This window comes from Malaya genurostris, chromosome 3, assembly GCF_030247185.1.
Source record: "Malaya genurostris strain Urasoe2022 chromosome 3, Malgen_1.1, whole genome shotgun sequence".
NCBI lineage: Eukaryota > Metazoa > Arthropoda > Insecta > Diptera > Culicidae > Malaya > Malaya genurostris.
The window spans coordinates 153,659,358-153,684,041 of record NC_080572.1 but is presented as its reverse complement, the minus strand read 5'-3'; the positions used below and the strand labels follow the sequence as shown (position 1 = coordinate 153,684,041).

The following is a 24,684-nucleotide window of genomic DNA, read 5'->3' as shown; positions in this document are numbered from 1 at the left end:
AGTGAAGTGAGTGTAACGTATAAGTTATTTTAAGGTGTAAACCCATTTAATGTGCATATGAGGTGTGAGATTGCAGCGTGTAAACACTTGGAATTATGCGGCATGGGACAACGAAAAGAGATGTTGGCGACAGTGACTCTTTGATGAGGTTCTGTTGAGAGTCACTGGTAGAGTGTGGCGGGTACTGTTTTGGGCTGGTCGTCATTGTCCGTGGCGGAGAGTGGTGATCGTGGAAAAAGTTGTTATCGGTGTATTGCGGATTATCGGAAGAATCGCGACTCTGGCCACTCGCGGTGCTTCGCTATGTGCTTTACAACTCTGGAAGGAAGAGTGAATCCGGACTCCATCCATCAAGTCTGTTGGTCTCGTCGTGTCGCCAGAAATCACGGCGTGATCAAAAATATCGGTGACTACATGCACACGTTTGATTACTCGCCTCTTAGCACATGGTTGCACCTCTGCTCAAATGATAACCTATAAAATTATGACATGAGTCCCACTATTTCAGGTACTTATGAAACTGGAATCGCTCCGAATATTGTCTATGCAGCAGCCTTTGCGATTAGCACCAACCAACCAATCTATTTGCAGGTTACAGTTGTCTTCGTCTCGAAAAACAACCTCTTCGTTTGAATGCTTTTTACTGAATGAAACCCTGCACCTATGTTATCAGAACTAATTGGCTCAAGTGGCGTGTTCCCCTAGTTATTTGGAGATTCGTGCCTTGCCGTAGCTTCTCATCAACTTCCTGATGGGAAGGGAAGGATAAAAGGAACATGGAAGGCAATTGAGAATTGGGTGAGGTGGGAAACAGCACAAAACATAAAGAAATAAATCGTCCTGCATCCCCGAAAGGATGCTGAACGATCTGCAGGTGCCAAAATGCACGGTTGATAAAACCTCCAACCACCGAGAGGCCTTAGAGATTTTACAAAAGCGACACCATTCTGCATTCCCCGAAGAATGCAGAACGATTTCCTCCCGAATATGCACTTGAATTAATTTAACACTTTAGAAGGCAAAAAGCATAATTTAAAAAATTTTAAGAAAAATCTCTTCCGACTATTTTCATAAACATGCTCGAAAATATTTTCTGTCAAATACAAAAAACGGATTTTTTTTCGTTTGCCTCAATGTTAGATATAGCAGTTTGAAAATAACCTGTTTTTGAACTAGTTTTTCTCATAACCTCGGTTCAGAAAACGCTACCTGAATACACCAGTCATTAAAAAATTGGTTTTAACAAACTCTAAAAGATGTTCAAAGATACCTATACGAAAAGAGAAAAATATAAATGCTAGGGCAAAAAATCTGATTTTTGAGGAACACCCTAAGTTGCTCTTTAAAAATAGCTGTAACACTAAAACCGTTGCAGATACTACTATGGTGTCCTCAGCAAAGTTGCTCGATATAAGTTTATCTACAATTTTGCCGAAGAATGCAGTCCTCTATCTCAATACATCCGGAAAATAAGTTTTGGATCACCCTCATAATAAGAGCCACCCTAATACCATGTACATCGACATATGGCTTATCTTCACTGATCATTTGTTTTGAAGACATCATAGTATAAAGTAAGCTCTAAAGTATAAGGTTAAGCCACAAATGTTTTTGTCCCCCTAAATTGTGGAACCGGACCATTGTGCAATGCAATTTAACTCGGAAATTTTATAATTTCTGATCTTTTACCTATTTTTTGAGATTCTACATCCTACCTACAACAAAATCAGAATTTTAGTAGCTATCAATTGCGTTTGGATTGTGCATCAAAATTGTTTAGATCGTTTGTCCAATACAAAAATATAACTATTTTAAGAATTTTAGGTTATTTATTAAATTTTTTAAAATTTTCAGTGAAATCCAAGTTTCAGTTTTTTTTGTAAATTTTGTTTATAATAAATTTCCAACTAAAATATTCAAAAAATGTATGCCAATAAATTTAAAAATTTTGATTTGATTTTTTTTGGCAAAAATTTCCCAATAATAGAAATTCTTTGTATTTGTACCAAATTTCTTGAGATTCTTTGAACGGATGTATAATTTTCGTCATCAATACATTGTTTCTGGTAATAAATTCATCAATTTCTCAATGTTTTCTTTTGATTGTGCAGGAATGGTAGTTGAGCGAAAATTATAGCTGGTATCACTAGCAATCGAATGATGTGTAAAAATATATAGGCCATCGCTTTGAATTTCGAGATATTTACGATCATTTTAAAAAGACTCATCTTTTCTTAGGTCATCTATTTACAGCTTTCATTATAACTTTGGGTAGACAACCCTATTTTTAGTTTTTTTTTCAGTGCATTCTATTTCTGGAAGTAGTACCGTTCCAAAGGTGAACAAATTTTGAAGATCGGTTGACTAACAACAAAGTTATGACTCGGTAAAGTTGAGGTTCTCAATATCCGATTCGCGATGCAGGTGCCGCATAAATGCAGATAGGGAACATTTTGAGCTTGAAAAAAAACTTGAAACGGGAAAAATCAGATTTTCGTTAGTTTTTCCTAAACGATCGTCAATAATGATATACTTAAAATTATCTACAAATTTCACAAAATTCGAGGGTGTAAAATTTATCGAAATTGGTCAAGTAACAACTGAGCTATGATAGCTCAAAACCGTTCCAACTTTTTTTGAGGCTTGGTGTTCCGCGTAACTTTTTTAGGCTTGGTATTAGGAGTGTTAAAAATTTTTTTAATTGCAGGTCATTTGCATTTTAATTTATTTTCATTTCCAGCTGTATAATTTCAATATCAATCCATCTTAATATCATCCGCATTATAAGGACTCCGTAAGACATAAAACTACATGAAAATATCCTTAATATCATCCGACGATTGGTGTAGATTAAATTCATTCGGTTTATGGTATGCCATTATATGTACTATGTATTGTACTATGTATTTCCTATATGGCTGCTGTGATGATTAATTTTGAAACGAAAATCATCTTCGAACAAATTTTCAATGATATTCATACAAATCAATTTGTTTTTGACAGAGGGGAAATTGAATGGCCGACTTATTAAAACCATCTGAAAATCGTTATGGGGATCGGATGAAGCAAAAACCATTCAGCTTGTGACCGGTAAATTCTTTCAGTGTAGCAAGGATATGAACAGACTGGGGATTATTATTATTATTATTATTATTATTATTATTATTATTATTATTATTATTATTATTATTATTATTATTATTATTATTATTATTATTATTATTATTATTATTATTATTATTATTATTATTATTATTATTATTATTATTATTATTATTATTATTATTATTATTATTATTATTATTATTATTATTATTATTATTATTATTATTATTATTATTATTATTATTATTATTATTATTATTATTATTATTATAATTACTAATTAAAGATCAACCAATACATACATTTGAATTGAAATGACGTACTGATAAAAAAAACTCGAAATAGTTTATAAAACTGCTGACATAATGTATAAAAATAACAGCTTATTTTTTAATTTATAGCAGTTAATCCTTCGGTTTGAATAATATTCGTGATCAGATTTAATAATAAATGACAAAATATAAAATATGATATTTAAAATATAAGATGAATATGTTTTTTTTTAAATTCAAATCATTGAGACTATATGGAAATTACATTGAGATAAGAATTCTTCGTAAAAGTGATGCTACGGCATACAAACACTTTTGTAAACTGCCTTGAGAAATAAAAGTATTGATGTGAAAAAAAATTATCATTATTATTATTATTATTATTATTATTATTACTATTACTATTACTATTACTATTACTATTACTATTACTATTACTATTACTATTACTATTACTATTACTATTACTATTACTATTACTATTACTATTACTATTACTATTACTATTACTATTACTATTACTATTACTATTACTATTACTATTACTATTACTATTACTATTACTATTACTATTACTATTACTATTACTATTACTATTACTATTACTATTACTATTACTATTACTATTACTATTACTATTACTATTACTATTACTATTACTATTACTATTACTATTACTATTACTATTACTATTACTATTACTATTACTATTACTATTACTATTACTATTACTATTACTATTACTATTACTATTACTATTACTATTACTATTACTATTACTATTACTATTACTATTACTATTACTATTACTATTACTATTACTATTACTATTACTATTACTATTACTATTACTATTACTATTACTATTACTATTACTATTACTATTACTATTACTATTACTATTACTATTACTATTACTATTACTATTACTATTACTATTACTATTACTATTACTATTACTATTACTATTACTATTACTATTACTATTACTATTACTATTACTATTACTATTACTATTACTATTACTATTACTATTACTATTACTATTACTATTACTATTACTATTACTATTACTATTACTATTACTATTACTATTACTATTACTATTACTATTACTATTACTATTACTATTACTATTACTATTACTATTACTATTACTATTACTATTACTATTACTATTACTATTACTATTACTATTACTATTACTATTACTATTACTATTACTATTACTATTACTATTACTATTACTATTACTATTACTATTACTATTACTATTACTATTACTATTACTATTACTATTACTATTACTATTACTATTACTATTACTATTACTATTACTATTACTATTACTATTACTATTACTATTACTATTACTATTACTATTACTATTACTATTACTATTACTATTACTATTACTATTACTATTACTATTACTATTACTATTACTATTACTATTACTATTACTATTACTATTACTATTACTATTACTATTACTATTACTATTACTATTACTATTACTAGTACTATTACTATTACTATTACTATTACTAGTACTATTACTATTACTATTACTATTACTAGTACTATTACTATTACTATTACTATTACTATTACTAGTACTATTACTATTACTATTACTATTACTATTACTATTACTATTACTATTACTATTACTATTACTATTACTAGTACTATTACTATTACTATTACTATTACTATTACTATTACTATTACTATTACTATTACTATTACTATTACTATTACTATTACTATTACTATTACTATTACTATTACTATTACTATTACTATTACTATTACTATTACTATTACTATTACTATTACTATTACTATTACTATTACTATTACTATTACTATTACTATTACTATTACTATTACTATTACTATTACTATTACTATTACTATTACTATTACTATTACTATTACTATTACTATTACTATTACTATTACTATTACTATTACTATTACTATTACTATTACTATTACTATTACTATTACTATTACTATTACTATTACTATTACTATTACTATTACTATTACTATTACTATTACTATTACTATTACTATTACTATTACTATTACTATTACTATTACAATTACTATTACTATTACCCTAATACCATGTACATCGACATATGGCTTATCTTCACTGATCATTTGTTTTGAAGACATCATAGTATAAAGTAAGCTCTAAAGTATAAGGTTAAGCCACAAATGTTTTTGTCCCCCTAAATTGTGGAACCGGACCATTGTGCAATGCAATTTAACTCGGAAATTTTTTAATTTCTGATCTTTTACCTATTTTTTGAGATTCTACATCCTACCTACAACAAAATCAGAATTTTAGTAGCTATCAATTGCGTTTGGATTGTGCATCAAAATTGTTTAGATCGTTTGTCCAATACAAAAATATAACTATTTTAAGAATTTTAGGTTATTTATTAAAATTTTTAAAATTTTCAGTGAAATCCAAGTTTCAGGTTTTTTTGTAAATTTTGTTTATAATAAATTTCCAACTAAAATATTCAAAAAATGTATGCCAATAAATTTAAAAATTTTGATTTGATTTTTTTTGGCAAAAATTTCCCAATAATAGAAATTCTTTGTATTTGTACCAAATTTCTTGAGATTCTTTGAACGGATGTATAATTTTCGTCATCAATACATTGTTTCTGGTAATAAATTCATCAATTTCTCAATGTTTTCTTTTGATTGTGCAGGAATGGTAGTTGAGCGAAAATTATAGCTGGTATCACTAGCAATCGAATGATGTGTAAAAATATATAGGCCATCGCTTTGAATTTCGAAATATTTACGATCATTTTAAAAAGACTCATCTTTTCTTAGGTCATCTATCTACAGCTTTCATTATAACTTTGGGTAGACAACCCTATTTTTAGTTTTTTTTTCAGTGCATTCTATTTCTGGAAGTAGTACCGTTCCAAAGGTGAACAAATTTTGAAGATCGGTTGACTAACAACAAAGTTATGACTCGGTAAAGTTGAGGTTCTCAATATCCGATTCGCGATGCAGGTGCCGCATAAATGCAGATAGGGAACATTTTGAGCTTGAAAAAAAACTTGAAACGGGATAAATCAGATTTTCGTTAGTTTTTCCTAAACGATCGTCAATAATGATATACTTAAAATTATCTACAAATTTCACAAAATTCGAGGGTGTAAAATTTATCGAAATTGGTCAAGTAACAACTGAGCTATGATAGCTCAAAACCGTTCCAACTTTTTTTGAGGCTTGGTGTTCCGCGTAACTTTTTTAGGCTTGGTATTAGGAGTGTTAAAAGTTTTTTTAATTGCAGGTCATTTGCATTTTAATTTATTTTCATTTCCAGCTGTATAATTTCAATATCAATCCATCTTAATATCATCCGCATTATAAGGACTCCGTAGGATATAAAACTACATGAAAATCTCCTTAATATCATCCGACGATTGGTTTAGATTAAATTCATTCGGTTTATGGTATGCCATTATATGTACTATGTATTGTACTATGTATTTCCTATATGGCTGCTGTGATGATTAATTTTGAAACGAAAATCATCTTCGAACAAATTTTCAATGATATTCATACAAATCAATTTGTTTTTGACAGAGGGGAAATTGAATGGCCGACTTATTAAAACCATCTGAAAATCGTTATGGGGATCGGATGAAGCAAAAACCATTCAGCTTGTGGCCGGTAAATTCTTTCAGTGTAGCAAGGATATGAACAGACTGGGGATTATTATTATTATTATTATTATTATTATTATTATTATTATTATTATTATTATTATTATTATTATTATTATTATTATTTATATTATTATTATTATTATTATTATTATTATTATTATTATTATTATTATTATTATTATTATTATTATTATTATTATAATTAATAATATTTTTATTATTAAAGATCAACCAATACATACATTTGAATTGAAATGACGTACTGATAAAAAAAAACTCGAAATAGTTTATAAAACTGCTGACATAATGTATAAAAATAACAGCTTATTTTTTAATTTATAGCAGTTAATCCTTCGGTTTGAATAATATTCGTGATCAGATTTAATAATAAATCACAAAATATAAAATATGATATTTAAAATATAAGATGAATATGTTTTTTTTAATTCAAATCATTGAGACTATATGGAAATTACATTAGGATAAGAATTCTTCGTAAAAGTGATGCTACGGCATACAAACACTTTTGTAAACTGCCTTGAGAAATAAAAGTATTGATGTGAAAAAAATTATCATTATTATTATTATTATTATTATTATTATTACTATTACTATTACTATTACTATTACTATTACTATTACTATTACTATTACTATTACTATTACTATTACTATTACTATTACTATTACTATTACTATTACTATTTATTTATTTATTTATTTATTTATTTACTAATATACATAATCAACAGACAAAATATGGTCCTAATGATTATTTCTAAGTATATTTAAAAAACTAGTTTTAATTCGACTGCGCGGGACATGGAAATCGAAACCCGTCGAAACAGCATTGAAAGAACGTTGCAATCCAATGATGGCGCCATTGATTCCATAATTAGTGCGGCGTAAAGGCATTCTGAGGAGGTTGTTGTTGCGAAGAGCTCGTGCGCGAACATTTATGTTTATTTGACAAAGAAGTGCTGAACAATCGACATTGTTCAACAAAACATCGGCGATTAGCAATGCACGGGACAGATCACGTCGCACCTTCAGTGTATCGAGTCCGATAAGCAGTCCGCGGCTTTCATAACTCGGCAACTGATGAGGATTATTCCACGGTAACTGGCGAAGAGCGAAACGAACAAATCTGCGCTGTATTGATTCGATTCTGATATTCCCATTATGGTAAAGCGGGTTCCATACCGCCGAACAGTATTCGAGCGTTGAACGTACAAGCGAGCAGTAGAGAGACTTCAAACAGTAGATATCTGTGAAGTGCTTAGCAGTTCTCATTACAAATCCCAGGCAACGTGAAGCTTTTGCAACAATGTACGAGATATGTTGCTTGTAGTTCAGTTGTTCGTCAAGAAAAACCCCAAGATCCTTGGCACATGTGACTCTATCTATCGTAGATCCTCGGAGACAATAGTCGAAACGTATAGGTGTTCTTTTCCGTGTGAACGTGATGATCGAGCATTTACTGATATTTAATGTCATTCGATTAATCTCGCACCACTCCGAAAAAATTTCTAGTTGACTCTGGAGAGAAATGGCATCCTCAGTTGTCTTAATAATTTTGAATAACTTAAGGTCGTCGGCAAATGATAATCGTGGGACACTCAGTAAAAAGTTCACGTCATTGAAGTACAGGAGGAAAATCAGTGGTCCGAGATGACTGCCTTGTGGAATGCCAGAAAAAGCAAAAAAATCATTAGATAGATTATCACCGATCTTAACCGCCAACCGTCGATTGCAGAGGTACGATTCAGTCCACTGAAGAATACAGGAACCGAAACCAAGTCGGTCCAGTTTGGCGATAGTAATAGCGTGATTTATTTTGTCAAAAGCAGCGGAGAGGTCCGTATATAAAACATCTGTTTGAAAACCGTTTGACATAGCATCTGTTATAAACGTCGTAAAGCTTAATAGATTAGTAGCAGTTGAGCGTTTCGGCATGAATCCGTGCTGAGTTTCTACGATATACTGCTTGCAGTGATTGAAAATGGGTTCCAGAACAACCAGTTCGAACAGCTTAGGAATTGCACTAAGTAAGGTAATGCCGCGATAGTTGTCGATATTCTTCCTGTCTCCTTTTTTGTGCACTGGGAACATATAAGAAGATTTCCAAACAACAGGAAATACTCCAGTCGTGAGTGACTGTTGAAACAGTTGACATAAGGGTGTTGCAATACCGCTGGAACATTTCTTCAAGACGACAGCGGGGATGCCATCGGGTCCAGGAGAATATGAAGACTTCATTTTAACGATAGCCTTTTGGACAGAGCTAATATCAACATTGATGAAATTCAACGATTGACTCAAAACAGGAACGTTCCGTGCTGCCTGGGAGATTTGATCCGTTGATAAAAAATCTCTAGAAAAAACCCCAGAGAATTTCTTCATAAACATGTCGCAGATTTCTTGCAAGCTAGAAGTCGGTTGATCGTTGTAGTACATAGACGAAGGAAGATCTGGCTCTTTCCTTTGCTCATTAACGTGCTTCCAGAACGACTTAGGGTTAGATTTTAATTTCCTCTGCACACTTCGCAAATAGTTGGCATAACATCGTTTGGCTGTTTTTTTATAAACTTTTATTTCCAAATAGTTTTGCCTAAGCAAAAAACCACCTTTCTTGGAATATTTCCTTAGAGCTGTTCTTTTCAAACTTTTTAATTTTCGTAACTCAGCGGATTGCCACGGTGCTTGTTTGGAAAGCTGGCTGATTTGCTTTGGCACATATTGGTCAATTGCATAAATCAGAACGTTGGAAAAGGTTTGCGCTGCAAAATTTATATCATCATTGTCAAGAATTTCAGTCCAGTCCACGTTTGAAAGAAATGCAACAATACTGTTGTAGTCGGCTCTTTTAAAATTGTATCTGACGGTTTGAGAAACTTTACAGTTATCCAACGTTTGATTTGATTCAAGTACAATGTGCAGGGGAGGATGATATCTAACGGATTTCACTATAGGAATTGCTGCTTCGGAAATTCTGGGTGCAAAATCGGATTTACTTGAAAAGCAAAGATCGAGAATTCGGTTGTGCTCATTTTCGACGTGATTCACTTGACGCAATAGGTTAAGACTGTAACGGTCAAGCAGATGGACGATACCGGTGTGAAAAGAAGAATTCATTGGGTCAGCGAACATAAAGCCGTTGGAAGCAGGGTACCATTTCAGGCCGGGGAAGTTGAAATCACCAACAATTAGAATATCATCTGCCGGTTTCATGTGAACTGAAACTACTTTTTCTAGCGTCTGAATGTGCGAGTCAATCAGTGACAAATCACGTGTACGATCCGGTGGAAAATAAACCACACAAAGAAATAAGGAACATGTGTTCAGGCAAATTTGAACCCATACCTGCTCGACACTGCTACCAGAAACGTTTGTTATAAGTTGCGCTTTTAAACGTCGGTGAATAGCCGCAAGCACGCCTCCACCGCTTTTCTTCGAACTGTTGCGGGAATCACGATCGCAACGGAACACATCATAGTTCGCACCAAATGCTTGCAAAGACAAAGTACTTTCACTCAACCAAGTCTCTGTCAAGGCGATGATATCGAAACATTCATCCGAACTTGACAACAGGTAGTCATCCAGACATGTATTCATACCACCGACGTTTTGGTAATACAATTGAATATGCGATGACCTTGCCAGAGTGAAAGAATTCGAGCTAGAAACGGGGAAGCAGTCAGTGCATGAATTGTCCACGTTGTTTGTATACTTGCCGACAGCGGCGGGTTGGAAGACCTCTTCGCCACTCGCGCACACAGGACCGGGACGACTGGTGAGCGCTGGCTGCATTGGCACGACTGTGGCGGGGTGCTCAGAGGCTTCCATGATACCTTCTGCGGTGCGTCCCAGTGACCGGTGAATTGACGGCATCAAACTGGAACCAGAATACGAATCAGCGCTTGAACGACTGGAAGTGAATAAATACTTGCCAAGGAGCAAAGTTACTATTACTATTACTATTACTATTACTATTACTATTACTATTACTATTACTATTACTATTACTATTACTATTACTATTACTATTACTATTACTATTACTATTACTATTACTATTACCATTACTATTACTATTACTATTACTATTACTATTACTATTACTATTACTATTACTATTACTATTACTATTACTATTACTATTACTATTACTATTACTATTACTATTACTATTACTATTACTATTACTATTACTATTACTATTACTATTCTTATTACTATTACTATTACTATTACTATTACTATTACTATTACTATTACTATTACTATTACTATTACTATTACTATTACTATTACTATTACTATTACTATTACTATTACTATTACTATTACTATTACTATTACTATTACTATTACTATTACTATTACTATTACTATTACTATTACTATTACTATTACTATTACTATTACTATTACTATTACTATTACTATTACTATTACTATTACTATTACTATTACTATTACTACTACTATTACTATTACTATTACTATTACTATTACTATTACTATTACTATTACTATTACTATTACTATTACTATTACTATTACTATTACTATTACTATTACTATTACTATTACTATTACTATTACTATTACTATTACTATTACTATTACTATTACTATTACTATTACTATTACTATTACTATTACTATTACTATTACTATTACTATTACTATTACTATTACTATTACTATTACTATTACTATTACTATTACTATTTCTATTACTATTACTATTACTATTACTATTACTATTACTATTACTATTACTATTACTATTACTATTACTATTACTATTACTATTACTATTACTATTACTATTACTATTACTATTACTATTACTATTACTATTACTATTACTATTACTATTACTATTACTATTACTATTACTATTACTATTACTATTACTATTACTATTACTATTACTATTACTATTACTATTACTATTACTATTACTATTACTATTACTATTACGATTACTATTACTATTACTATTACTATTACTATTACTATTACTATTACTATTACTACTACTATTAATTATTATTATTATTATTATTATTATTATTATTATTGTTACTATTACTTATTATTATTATTATTATTATTATTATTATTATTATTATTACTATTACTATTACTATTACTATTACTATTACTATTACTATTACTATTACTATTACTATTACTATTACTATTACTATTACTATTACTATTACTATTACTATTACTATTACTATTACTATTACTATTACTATTACTATTACTATTACCATTACCATTACTATTACTATTACTATTACTATTACTATTACTATTACTATTACTATTACTATTACTATTACTATTACTATTACTATTACTATTACTATTACTATTACTATTACTATTACTATTACTATTACTATTACTATTACTATTACTATTACTATTACTATTACTATTACTATTACTATTACTATTACTATTACTATTACTATTACTATTACTATTACTATTACTATTACTATTACTATTACTATTACTATTACTATTACTATTACTATTACTATTACTATTACTATTACTATTACTATTACTATTACTATTACTATTACTATTACTATTACTATTACTATTACTATTACTATTACTATTACTATTACTATTACTATTACTATTACTATTACTATTACTATTACTATTACTATTACTATTACTATTACTATTACTATTACTATTACTATTACTATTACTATTACTATTACTATTACTATTACTATTACTACTACTATTAATTATTATTATTATTATTATTATTATTATTGTTACTATTACTTATTATTATTATTATTATTATTATTATTATTATTATTATTATTATTATTATTAATATTATTATTGTTATTATTATTATTATTATTATTATTATTATTATTATTATTATTATTATTATTATTATTATTATTATTATTATTATTATTATTATTATTATTATTATTATTATTGTAATGATTATTCTTGCATAACCAAGATCGTTGATACATTTCAAAGCAAGCCATTGCAATTGTCTCATATTAAAATTTCTTGAAGAATCTAATACTTCGCACTTAATAGTTTTCGAAAAAAAATACAAATTTTTTGTACCTAGCCTATATCAGCAAATCAAAAAGCTATTGTTTCAGGTTTAGAATATACAGTTTTAAAAAACTAGCTGTTCAATGTAACTAATCTGTAATTTAATGTAGGTGCATCGTTTTAAACTCTAGTAGTAAAAAACCCTTCTTAATGCACCTAGTGGTGTGATAATGCCTTTCTCTTCTTTCATAACAGTCTCATGAAAATATGTTTCATACTTTTATTAATTAAATTTAGATACTAGTTTTGACACCAATTGATTCAGATTGATTCGAGTAGTTCACAAAAGCATGCTTCAGTGTTTATGTCACACAGTCAGCATCATTTTTCCAAACTAGTGCATGACATTTGCGTTGCCTATTTGTATAAGAACAGTGATGCTAATCTAAAAAACCCTTCTTAATCCACCTAGTGGTGTGATAATGCCTTTCTCTTCTTTCATAACAGTCTCATGAAAATATGTTTCATACTTTTATTAAATAATTTTGGATACTAATTTTGACACCAATTGATTCAGATTGATTCGAGTAGTTCACAAAAGCATGCTTCAGTGTTTATGTCACACAGTCAGCATCATTTTTCCAAACTAGTGCTTGACATTTGCGTTGCCTATTTGTATGAGAACAGTGATGCTAATCTAAAAAAAAAGCCTTCTTAGTCCACTTAGTGGAATTTTCATATATCTTTAAAAATCACCATAGGGGGGACTACATGAAATTTTCGAAATCGAAAAAAAAATTTTGATGCCAAAAGGCTTAGAATTGCATGAAACGTCGAGATTTAGTGTCATCTCGAAAAAAAATTTTTTTGAAAAAATCGACTTTTTGGGACTTAGAAAAAATATGAAAATTTCTCTAAGTCCCAGAAAGTTGATTTTTTCAAAAAAAAATTTTTTTTGAGATGACACTAAATTTCGATGTTTTATGCAGTTTTAAGAGTTTTGGCATCAAAAAAACTTTTCGATTTTGGAAATTTTATGTACTCCCCCCTATGGTGCTTTTTCAAGATCGATAATTGTCAAACCTTTACCACCGGGCAGCACCCCTTAAGCATGTCCGATTTAGGTCAAATTTTGCATGAAGGCTTTTTTCGAGGTGCTTAACTCTCGGCTGCTCGGCCATCCATGGAAGTTGACCATCAATGTCAATTTCCCTCTCTGAGCAGCCTAGATAGCCGTGTAGTGTCGGTAGCGGTTTCCCAACTGGCTAAGAATACGCTACGGTCCACCTGTACCGGTGGTATAAGTCCACCAAACAGGTAAGCCGTGTGGCATCCGGCGGAATTATTTTTTACCAAGAATTGATCCACTGGTTTCCTGTTCCATGTCGTAAAAGGCCACAAAAATAGGAACTCCTAAGTCAAGGTGTATTTCCGTGCCGATGGCTGAATGGCTGCAGGAGGTTAAACATTGCAGTCGTGAACGGAATATCTTGGGATTTTCCCTTACTGTGTTAAGCGAAGCTCTGGCACAGTGGACGACTTCTTTCTTCGCAACTCGTGGGATTTAAATGATTAAAACATTTAAAAAAATCCTTACATGGTTCGCTATAGGCGATTATAAGCCAATATATTTGGTTTCTTGTAGTTGTTGTACGGTAAGTGCTGGAGGTGGAGTGTTCGTTACTTTAATTGATAATGGTTAGAGTAGCACAAATCAATCTCCAGCATAAACGTACAGCAACTATGAATCTATCCAGACTTCTGCAAGAAGGTAAAGCTTCTTTAGCTTTGGTTCAAGAACCATATTTCCAAAAGGGAAATTTCTACGCTGGAAAATTGTTAAACCCAGTCTTTGTTGCCTTTAACAAGACCGGAATGACTAATCCACGTGAAATGCCTCGAGCATGCATACTTGCAAATAGTGCTCTCGATGTCTCTCTCATATCGGAGCTCACAACTCGGGATATTTGTGCTGTCACAGTTGGTATGACTACTGATGGCATAGACAGGAAATATGTCTATTGTTCGGCATATTTGCCGCATAACCAACCTTCGCCAAGCGATGACTTCAAAAAGGTTGTATCATACTGCTGCAAAAGTGATTTACCGCTTGTAATCGGCAGTGACATAAATGCTCACCATATCATTTGGGGCAGCACAGATATAAATTCGAGAGGCTCTGATATGATGGAATTTGGAGGGAGTACAAACCTGCACATAGTCAATGCAGGAAACCGTCCAACTTTTGCGAGATCTGGCAGAGAGGAGGTTTTGGACGTAACTCTCTGCTCTGATAGAATTGCGCATGAGTTGGTGAATTGGCTCGTCTCCGATGAGCTCGAACCTTCGTTGTCTGATCATAAGTACATATTCTTTGATCATTCAAACATTAAATTTGATATTATCACATATCGTAATCCCAAATCTACAAACTGGGACCTCTATGAAGAGGGCTTGGCGACTAGATTTTACGGGTACCAACCAACAATTGAAACCCCAATTGATTTGGAAAATGTTGTCGACGAGACAAACTCACTCATAGTTGCAGCATATGAAGAGGCTTGTCCACTTCGGATTGTGCGAGCTACTAGAGGAACTCCTTGGTGGAATGCTGAACTTGCTAGACTAAGGAAACTATGCAGAAGAGCTTGGAACCACCGTCGCAGAAATGGGTCGGAGGCATTCGTGTTGGCTCGAAGGGCTTACAAAAATGCTCTTCGATCGTCTGAGCGAAGTGGTTGGAAAAGCCTCTGCACAAATGTCTCTAGTCTCAACGAGGCTAGCAGATTAAATAAGTTACTTTCGAAGTCTAAGGACTTTAATGTCAGTTTCTTAAGAACTTCAGATGGTGAACACTTGTCTGATGAAGGTGATGTACTTCACTATCTTTTTAACACTCACTTTCCAGGATGTATGGATCCATCACCGACAGCTCTTCCCGAGACTTTTTCAGGTAGTTACGATTCTTGGGCCCTTGCTCGAAGCGTTGTGACGATTGAATCGGTCAAATGGGCAGTTGAGAGTTTTGCTCCGTACAAGTCTCCTGGAAAGGATGGAGTTTTCCCAGTGTTACTGCAGAAAGGGTATGAACATTTCAAACATGTTTTGAAGAAAATACTTACTTTTAGTCTTGCGACAGGATATATTCCAAGAGCCTGGCAGGAAATAATTGTCAAATTTATTCCCAAAGGCGGTCGCGACACTTATGAGGAAGCGAAGAGTTTCAGGCCTATCAGTCTAAGCTCATTTCTTCTTAAAACAGTGGAACGCATAGTCGATCACTATATCAGAAATGTTAGTTTGGGCCTGCATCCGCTACATGGAATGCAACATGCTTACCAGCGTGGAAAGTCCACTACAACCCTGTTACATGATGTTGTGTACAACATTGAAAAAGCTTTCTCACAAAAGATTGCTTGGGAGTTTTCCTAGATATTGAAGGTGCCTTTGATAACGTGTCTTTCAATTCAATTCTGGAAGCAGCCCGTGGTCATGGCATACCTTCAAGTATCACAAATTGGATACACGCAATGCTTAGCAATCGACTTCTTTGTTCATCGCTGCGGCAAGCAGAGATTAGAAAGCTAAGTGTCTGTGGGTGTCCTCAAGGTGGTGTACTATCCCCACTTTTATGGAACCTTGTCGCTGATGGTTTGTTAAGGAAACTTAATAACCTTGGATTTCCGACTTATGGTTTTGCCGACGATTATCATATATTGATGACCGGTATAAGCATTAACACTCTCTTTGATTTAATGCAGCAAGCCCTGCGATCTGTTGAACAATGGTGTTGTCAGGTTGGATTATCTGTAAATCCGGGCAAAACATCAATGGTGCTTTTCATTCATCGTAGGATAATCACAGGAGCTCGTCCGTTGCAGTTCTTTGGTTCAGAGGTCACTGTGGTCGAACAAGTTAAATACGTCGGGGTTATTCTGGACTCAAAACTGAATTGGTCTGCTCACATTGACTTCAGAATTAAAAGAGCTTGCATGGCTTTCGGCCAATGTAGACGAGCTTTTGGAAAATCATGGGGACTCAAACCCAGATATATTCATTGGATCTACACAACTATTGTTAGACCAATTTTAGCATATGGATGTCTTGTATGGTGGCAGAAAGGAGAAGTCGCGACAGTTCAGTCAAAGCTAAATCATCTCCAAAGGATGGTCCTAATGGCGATGACAGGAGCATTCACGACAACTCCTACTGCTGCTCTAGAGGCGCTACTGTGCATTAAACCACTACATGTGTTCCTAAAACAAGAAGCATTATCTTGTGCATATCGTCTTAAGGTTACAGGGCTTTGGAACAGTAACCCATTAGATTATGCTACCAGCCACACTCGCTTGTGGTCTCAAATGGTTACGTGGGATGAGTATTTACTCGCTCCTAGTGACCTAACTCTCACATGCAGTTTTCCTTTCAAAAAATTCAATGTGAGCTATCCTTTTCGTGAGGAATGGTTGTCTGGTTGTCTGGAACGACAACTTGATGAGCACATAGTTTGTTATACGGACGGTTCTCTGTTGAATGGTCGTGCTGGTGCTGGTGTCTACTGTCGTGAAATGAGGCTGGAGCAGTCTCATTCACTTGGTAGATACTGTACTGTGTTTCAAGCAGAAATCTACGCGATTCTGTGTGGAGTACAATCGGCACTTCAGCAGAGGATCTGTGGTAAGCGAATTTATTTTTGTTCCGACAGTCAGGCAGCCTTAAAAGCACTCAGTTCGAATGACTCACGGTCGAATCTAGTGATCGCATGTCGAACTCAAATTGAAGACCTCAGCATTTCAAATGCTGTTTACTTCTTATGGGTACCCGGCCATTCTGGTATTACTGGAAATGAATGGGCTGATGAGTTGGCTAGAGCTGGTGCAACGAATGATTTCGTTGGTCCTGAACCAGCTTTACCACTTTCAACTAGTTGGATAAAGCACAAGATTCGTTCTTGGGCTGTATCCAAACATGCCAGCTACTGGCGCAGCTTGCAAACTTGCGCTCAGACAAAAGCATTTCTACCAGATTTAAATCTGAAAATGTCAAAGTGTCTACTGCATTTCTCCAAGCATCATTGCAGTATTCTGGTCAGAGCTCTGACTGGACATTGCAAACTCAATTATCACATGGCTACTATTCAACGTGCTGAGTATTATTCGTGTGATTTGTGTGAATGCGATTACGGTACTTCATATCATCTGATATGTAACTGTCCCGCATTGACGCAGCTACGTATCCGGGTTTTTGGTTCTCCATACATGGTTGAGTCTGTGTATGCGGAGCTAAAATTGAAGGATATTCTCTCGTTTCTTACCCAATGTGGTAAGGAGCTATAGTCAGAAGGGTTCATCGTTCTTCCTGGAGTGAATGAATCCCTTCTGTATTTACCTTAAATAGGGTTTAGCAGATTGTTTGGCATCTTTTAGGGGGTGCCGAATTTACTTCTGCTCGTACATACTGCGAATCGTTCTGCATTCTTCCGGGAGTGCAGAATGGTGTCGCTTTTGTAAGATCTTCAAATCCTCTCGGGAGTTGGAGGTTTTATTAACAGCGGACTGTTCGGGACCTCGTAGAGGTTCAGAATTTACTTCTGCTTCCACTAAATGTGATCCTCAGCAGATTGTTCGGCATCCCTTAGGGGTGCAGAATTTACTTCTGCTTTTATGTGTTTTTGTGTCGTCAATTTTTCCCATCCTCCTAGTCCAACCCTTACCATTTCCTTTCAATCCTTCCCTCTTATATATCGGGAAAATGATGCTAAAAACAAATTGATGGCAAGGCACAAATCTCCAAATATCAAGGGGAACGTGCCATTTGAGCCAATTTGTTCTGATTCCTGATTCCTGATGGTGCTTTTTCAAGATCGATAATTGTCAAACCTTTACCACCGGGCAGCACCCCTTAAGCATGTCCGATTTAGGTCAAATTTTGCATGAAGGCTTTTTTCGAGGTGCTTAAACTTTTGAGCACTAGAACTTTACGAAAATAGAGTTGATCCCAAAATTTTGGCACCCTTATATATACAAGAGCGGTAAAAATCAACGTGTTTTGTCGGTTACGTCACTTATACCATCATATATCTGGAACCAAAAGTCACAATTTGATCTTCGAACTTGATCAACGGCCCGACAGTAGCTTTCAAACGAGCCCAAGTTTGTTAAAATCGGATCAGCCATCTCTGAGAAAATTGAGCGCGTTCAAATACAACGCTTTTTGTCGGTTACGTCACTTATACAATCTTAGTAGCTTTCAAACGAGCCCAAGATTGTTAAAATCGGTTCAGCCATCTCTGAGAAAATTGAGCGCGTTCAAATACAACGCTTTTTGTCGGTTACGTCACTTATACAATCATATCTCCGGAACCAAAAGTCACAGCCATTTGATTTTCGAACTTGATCAATGGTCCGATAGTAGCTTTCAAACGAGCCCAAGTTTGTTAAAATCGGTTCAGCCATCTCTGAGAAAATTGAGCGCGTTCAAATACAACGCTTTTTGTGGGTTACGTGACTTATACAATCATATCTTCGGAACCAAAAGTCACAGCCATTTGATCTTCGAACTTGATCAAAAGGCCGACAGTAGCTTTCAAACGAGCCCAAGTTTGTTCAAATCGGTTCAGCCATCTCTGAGAAAATTGAGCGCGTTCAAATATCTTCGAAAAGTGCACACACACACACACACACACACACACACACACACACACACACACACATGCACACACACAGACATTTTCCGATGTCGACGAACTGAGTCGAATGGTACATAACACTATGGGTCTCCGAGGCTCCGTTCGAAAGTCGGTTCTTCCAGCAATTCTAATACCTTTCTATAGAGAAAGGCAAAAAGCCTTCTTAGTCCACTTAGTGAAATTTTCATATATCTTGAAAAATCACCATAGGGGGGAGTACATGAAATTTTCGAAATCGAAAAAAAATTTTTGATGCCAAAAGGCTTAGAATTGCATGAAACGTCGAGATTTAGTGTCATCTCGAAAAAAATTTTTTTTGAAAAAATCGACTTTTTGGGACTTAGAAAAAATATGAAAATTTTTCTAAATCCCAGAAAGTTGATTTTTTCAAAAAAAATTTTTTTTTGAGATGACACTAAATTTTGATGTTTTATGCAGTTTTAAGAGTTTTGGCATCAAAAAAAATGTTCGATTTTGGAAATTTCATGTACTCCCCCCTATGGTGCTTTTTCAAGATCGAAAATTGTCAAACCTTTACCACCGGGCAGCACCCCTTAAGCATGTCCGATTTAGGTCAAATTTTGCATGAAGGCTTTTTTCGAGGTGCTTAAACTTTTGAGCACTAGAACATAACGAAAATATAGGTGATCCCAAAATTTTGGCACCCTTATATATATATAAGAGCGGTAGAAATCAACGTGTTTTGTCGGTTACATCACTTATACAATCATATATCTGGAACCAAAAATCACAACCATTTGATCTTCGAACTTGATCAATGGCCCGACAGTAGCTTTCAAACGAGCCCAAGTTTGTTAAAATCGGATCAGCCATCTCTGAGAAAATTGAGCGCGTTCAAATACAACGCTTTTTGTCGGTTACGTCACTTATACAATCATATCTCCGGAACCAAAAGTCACAGCCATTTGATTTTCGAACTTGATCAATGGTTCGATAGTAGCTTTCAAACGAGCTCAAGTTTGTTAAAATCGGTTCAGCCATCTCTGAGAAAATTGAGCGCGTTCAAATACAACGCTTTTTGTCGGTTACGTCACTTATACAATGATATCTCCGGAACCAAAAGTCACAGCCATTTGATCTTCGAACTAGATCAATGGCCCGACAGTAGCTTTCAAACGAGCCCAAGTTTGTTCAAATCGGTTCAGCCATCTCTGAGAAAATTGAGCGCGTTCAAATATCTTCGAAAAGTGCACACACATACTCACACACACATACATACATACACACACACACACACACACACCCACAGACATTTTCCGATCTCGACGAACTGAGTCGAATGGTATATAACACTATGGGTCTCCGAGGCTCCGTTCGAAAGTCGATTTTTCAAGCAATTCTAATACCTTTCTATAGAGAAAGGCAAAAAGGAAAGCTTGCACAATTCACACAACCGATCAACTAACTTATATTCGGAAGTGTACCAGTTTTTTCGCATTCTCGACAGTTATGTCTCACCCGCCTTTTTTATGTGGCAAAAGTTAAAGGATGCGAAAAAATAATTTTCTTAACTTACCAGATAACTTACTTTCAATGAAATTAACACAATTAACTTCTAACAAACGGACTATATTATGGTTGTGCTTGGTAAATTATAGAAAATCCAGCCTTACAATTTGGCGAATTCGAAAATTTGCAGCGGGTCCGAATAGGAAGGAGTAGGCATATAACATTTCGATTTGATCGATTTCTATCGAAAGGGTTTACCGAATTGAAAATTAGTGTGACTGCTTAGAGCTATGTGGCTTACCTTACTCTTATGAATATGCTGATGTTGATATTCTGAATCGAACTCTGGTTCACTGAAGTAACTCTGCAAAAAAAGTACATACATAAATATTGTTTAATACTTTAACAAACGTCACTTTTATGTTTCGATTATAAAATGTTCCCTTGATAGGAAGGAAAGTTTCCGTACATAGCGCTTTATCGTTTCGAGATCCAAAATGTTGCCACAGGGCCAATTTTCTGTTTGCACACACTTAGTAGTAGTATCCGATTCGTACATATGCTGAACAATGTAATGTATATTTATTATTGGAATGAGAATTGATTTTGCATTAATTAAGTTAGGTATTCAATCACAAGTAGTAACTTTTCATCCCTATTATATTATTCTGGTAGTCATGACCCCCACTTACGTTGACAGTTTCTGTGTCTTGCCGGGTTTCACATCATTTCCTGATGGGAGAGGATAGGAAGAGAAGGAATGATGTGTGGGATGGGGGATTTCAGAAACAGCTCAAATAAATCGCAGGGTCGACGCAAGGTTTCCTAAGAAACCAAGAATCTCCACCGCCACGACCTAGAGCTCTTTGTCACATTGGACAAGGAATTATAGGATATCCCTTAGTTAGACATCCAACATCCATCCACATCCATAGATCCAAAAGATGTATTCAGGTTTGAGTCCTCATGTTTTACCAAAAATTCGTCTGCATTGCCCGAAAGCCAATTCAGCCAATTAGTGTTTTAATTGATGTTTTCTTTAGTAGAAGATTATAATCGATTGTGAATGCTATACCTACGCAAACCATATCATTATCTCATACACGGACAACAGGTCAGCTTGGAAATAGATGACGGAAGTCAGCGACATCCATTGGAATTTGAATTCAACTCGTCACTTTCCAACACGAACGCCTTTATAAAAAGTTCTTTTCAGATCCACCATTATTTTATCATACAGAACTATAATGGTTGTTTCGTAATATTTAATTGTATGACAGAATGTTTAATGTAACTAATTTGAACTTTAGTTTAGGTGCATCGTTTTAAAATTCTAGTACTGTAGCAGGGAAATGCTTGCACAATTGACACAATTGATCAACTAACTGATATTCGGAAGTGTGAAGGAAGCGTGCCAGTTTTATTTGTATTCACGACACCCATTTATGTCTCTAACATTACCCACTCACCTTTCTTCACTTCATCAATGTTTTATCTATTCTTGATGTACTCGGGCGCCCGGAACGCTTTGGTCGCTCATATATTCACGGTCCTCTGAGAAAATTTAGTACCATCGATAAACGTTGCTTTTATCCTTAGTAGCGTAGCCGTATGCAAGAGTCAACAACCTGAATGTTTTCGCGCTCTTTAAGTTGGTCTTTACAGAAAGTCAAGGTGGTCAAGAAAAAAATAAACTAAACTGTGCGCTTAACGTAATTTTAAGATTTTAACAAAGTTATAGACAAATTATTCAAATTCTTCTTTCTGTTCAGGAATCGCTGATTGTTGAATACAGTGAAATATACATAAAACGCAAAAAAAAGGTGACGCAAACTACTGAAATCGTATAGTTTTTACAATTAATGATCAACCACATGCCGTTTGGATTCATTGACTTTATATATGTTATCATGGAAGTACTGAAAATAATAATAAAAAACTATTTTGAGTCTATGGCTACAAACTCCGGTCGTTAATCGAAGACCGAGAACAAGGAAGGCCAAATTGATGTTTGGTCGTCTACTGACAATGACAATGAGAACCAGCATAGCCAGAATCGGTTTGTTAGGTTGTCTTTTGGCAATGGCTACTGATTGGAATAGTTTTGAGGCCAACTAATATTTTTTTTTATGTGTTTTGCTTCGCATCAGAGCCGTAGTTGTTCAAATTTCATTGGTTAGTCGTTGACTTTGTTGATGGGGCGCCTTGATTTCCGTGGTACAGGGGCGCATTGCAATTGACTGAAGTTAGATTATTTTTACGGGGTTTGTTGTTTCTTCATCTTCGTATTTTTGTATACAACAGTTTTTTTCGATTACAGAGGGTCATTCGCGCCTTCCATTTTCTGACCCTATGTGCGGGGTTGGGAATCGAACCCAGGTGGGCTGCGTGAAAGGGCATCGACTTACCCATCACGCTATACCCGTCCCCTATATACAACAGTTATATAGTTCTAGTATCAGACTTATTTGTTGCGAGCGAGGCGCCGTATTTTCCTCAACAACTCATTTTTAACTCTTTTGTAAGTTTCCTGAAGCTCTACAATTGCCACACAAATCAACCATGAAGACTCATCTGCAACAGACATAAGTGTTATCATAATCTGAATGTTAATGTTTCCAAGTATCCAGGTGCTGAGATTTCCACTTTTTGTATTTATTATTCTTTCAAATAGTAGTTCCGATTGTGTGATATTGAGATAGAGTTCAAAATCTACTTCTTCAAAACTGCACAGAAAGAAATTATGAATTCATTCCTTTCGTGACCGTCGTATCGATCGGATGGTAGTTTGCATTAGAGCAGCTGTGCGTTAATCCATTCTAATCCGTTTCAAGGTCATTTAATATCAAATCATTTGTATTCGTGAGCTTGTGCAGTAGATCAATACAGTATAAACAATAAATACCGTTAGACAGTGCCGGGTGTTATTGTGTTAAAACAATACGAACAGTTAACGGACGTTTAGTGTGGTGCCGTGAACCAGTGCTGTGTGCTTATTAATTTTCAGAGGTCGTTGTAACTAACGCTTGGCCTCAGCGGCCGAGTTGCTACGGATCATTAGCTAAATATTATATTTTTTTCCTTCGTGTCCCTTTATCGTCTTATATTTTGACTCCCCCTATAATTTGCGCGGAACCTCAACCGCGCTATGGCAAGTCCATCAAATACTCCCCTACCCCCCGAAGATAAAATGGAAACAGATTCTAAATCTGCTCCAAATAGTAAGACTCACCGCAACAACTAGGACACACAGCTTCCCATTGTGGAAATCGGATCCGCTGCTCGAAGTGTGGAGAGAGTCATGCGGATGGCGTTTACGACAGAGACATTGAAAAATGTCTTTACTGTGGGGCGGCCCCGC

At 33.9% G+C, this 24,684-nt stretch overlaps 1 protein-coding gene across 6 annotated transcripts in view; it reads right to left on the bottom strand.

The window, feature by feature from the left end:
* The window catches only part of LOC131437439 (coiled-coil domain-containing protein AGAP005037), a 993,236-nt gene that overhangs the window by 680,223 nt on the left and 288,329 nt on the right, over positions 1–24,684 (bottom strand). For all 6 annotated transcript variants that reach the window (XM_058606791.1, XM_058606794.1, XM_058606793.1 and 3 more), the window contains one exon: positions 21,625–21,687. In XM_058606791.1, the coding sequence (XP_058462774.1) occupies positions 21,625–21,687 (63 nt within the window). The remainder of the gene's footprint in view (positions 1–21,624; positions 21,688–24,684) is intronic.